Source organism: Microtus ochrogaster, unplaced genomic scaffold (assembly GCF_000317375.1).
Source record: "Microtus ochrogaster isolate Prairie Vole_2 unplaced genomic scaffold, MicOch1.0 UNK3382, whole genome shotgun sequence".
Taxonomy (NCBI): domain Eukaryota; kingdom Metazoa; phylum Chordata; class Mammalia; order Rodentia; family Cricetidae; genus Microtus; species Microtus ochrogaster.
Genome location: NW_004952476.1, coordinates 172 through 2,160, shown reverse-complemented (window position 1 = coordinate 2,160; position 1,989 = coordinate 172). Strand labels below are relative to the sequence as shown.

The following is a 1,989-nucleotide window of genomic DNA, read 5'->3' as shown; positions in this document are numbered from 1 at the left end:
TGATTGGTACCTGGATTATTGGTCTCATTCATTCAGTGTCTCAATTAGCTTTTGTTGTCCATTTGCCTTTTTGCAGTTCTAATGAGATAGATAGTTTTTATTGTGACCTTCCTAGGTTCATCAATATGGCCTGCATAAACACCTACAGAATGGAGTTCTTGGTTACTATTGACAGTGGACTAATATCAGTCACTACCTTCTTTTTAATGATTGTTTCTTACATCTTCATACTGTTCACTATATGGAAACAGTCCTTGGGCAGTTTGTCCAAGGCCCTCTCTACACTTTCTGCTCACATCTCTGTGGTCATTTTGTTCTTTGGACCATGCATCTTTGTGTACATGTGGCCATTACCTACTGTACCAGTGGATACGTTTCTTGCCATTCTGGACTCCATGATTACTCCCATCCTGAACCCTGCCATTTACACACTGAGGAACAAAGACATGAAGGTGGCAATGAGAAGACTGAGTAAGCAGCTCCTGAGTAGGAAAGATACCTGCTAAATTTCCCAGAAGAATATACAACCAGAATACTCTACTATAAACACAAATGATAAATGATATCCTCTGCTTTGATATGATTTATTATTCCTACTCCAACAACTTGGTAAACTTGAATAATTTATTTCAAGTTGGTAATGAAATGATCACCTATTTATTGAAAATTAGCTATGTAATATTACATTCTTATTGGTTATGTATCATTTATACATTGCATTTAGTTACCTATTGTTTACATATTTTACTGGTTACTATGAAACATTGTAGAATATTTAGAAAACACTAGAGGAAATGAAAGTAACAAAATATATATTGTTTTCACACTTGAAAAATTCATCTTTGCCTCTCAGTGTTTCTTGTACTAGTTTTCTTGTTTGGGTCTAAGTTTAATCAAAGCAGGCCTCAAATTCAAAATCTTCCTGTATCAGCCTCCTGAGCACTAGGATTAAAATGGGGATCATCACATTCTTCTTGCTTTTTACTATGTGTGTGTGTGGTGAATAACTGAATGGCAAGACTCTGTGGTGTGGGTGAAGGTCAGCAGGAAGAGGAAATAGATGTAATCTGGATGGTTGTAGGAAAGGGAATGCAGAGAGAGGAAAGTAAGGTAGAAAGGTCAAACATGTAATTGGCAGGCGTTCATTTGAAGAGATGAACTAATTTAGGAGCCTGGAATACCAGGCAGGACCGGGGAGAGACGATTCATGGGGAAGGGGATGCTACTTCAAAATTTAGCGGCCCCTGGAAAAGAAGAATGGTATTCAAAAGGGGGTAGGTAAACATGGAAGAGGAAAACATAGAGTTCAAGGTTGTGTGGATAAAGAAATGAGAGAAGAAGGCGGTATAGAGAGTAGAAAAGAGGAGGGTAGAAAGGTGGTAGAAGGGAGGAAGGGCTGCAGCAGGGTGTTGGAGATGGAAGCTGAAAAGGAGCACTGTCTCTAGGCTGACATGAATATTTACTGGAACACAGATTTGTTTTCCTGGAGAGGTGGCCAGAAGAAGGCATGTACATGCACAATGGACTCCCTTAAACTCCAGGATCGCTAGCAATACAGGAAGTTCCTCTTGTGCATGATCACACCAATGTTTTTCAATGTTGCTTGGCAACCTTGAGTCGATCAACCATATCTGGGGATGTCAGAAGCTATTTAACCTGCCCTACCACCTTTGTGGGGGACCTTGTAGGCATATTGTCATTTCCTAAAAAAACTAGTCCATAAATTCATGACAAAATTCTTGTAAAGTAGTAGATATATAAAATGCACTAACACAAAATGTATAGCATGTAACTTGAAGAAATAAATAATGAATAATAGGGAAGTTTATAATGTGCCACAAACTTCTATTTAAGCAATGATGATATTTTTTCAAAAATAAAGAAATGTCTACAAAAGTAGTTACTTTTCAAAACATTTCACATCATATATAAATTCAGAAGATTAATTTGTGAAAAGCCTCTTTATTCAGTAAGCTATCTCAATAGCCT

At 37.5% G+C, this 1,989-nt stretch overlaps 1 protein-coding gene across 1 annotated transcript; it reads left to right on the top strand.

The window, feature by feature from the left end:
* Positions 1–5: 5 nt before the first annotated feature.
* LOC106144512 (olfactory receptor 4F15-like) lies at positions 6–506 on the top strand (the record flags this gene model as incomplete). The annotated part of the gene is made up of 1 exon (XM_013355657.1): positions 6–506. A coding segment is annotated over one exon (501 nt), but the record flags the coding sequence as incomplete, so codon positions are not given.
* Positions 507–1,989: the final 1,483 nt, after the last annotated feature.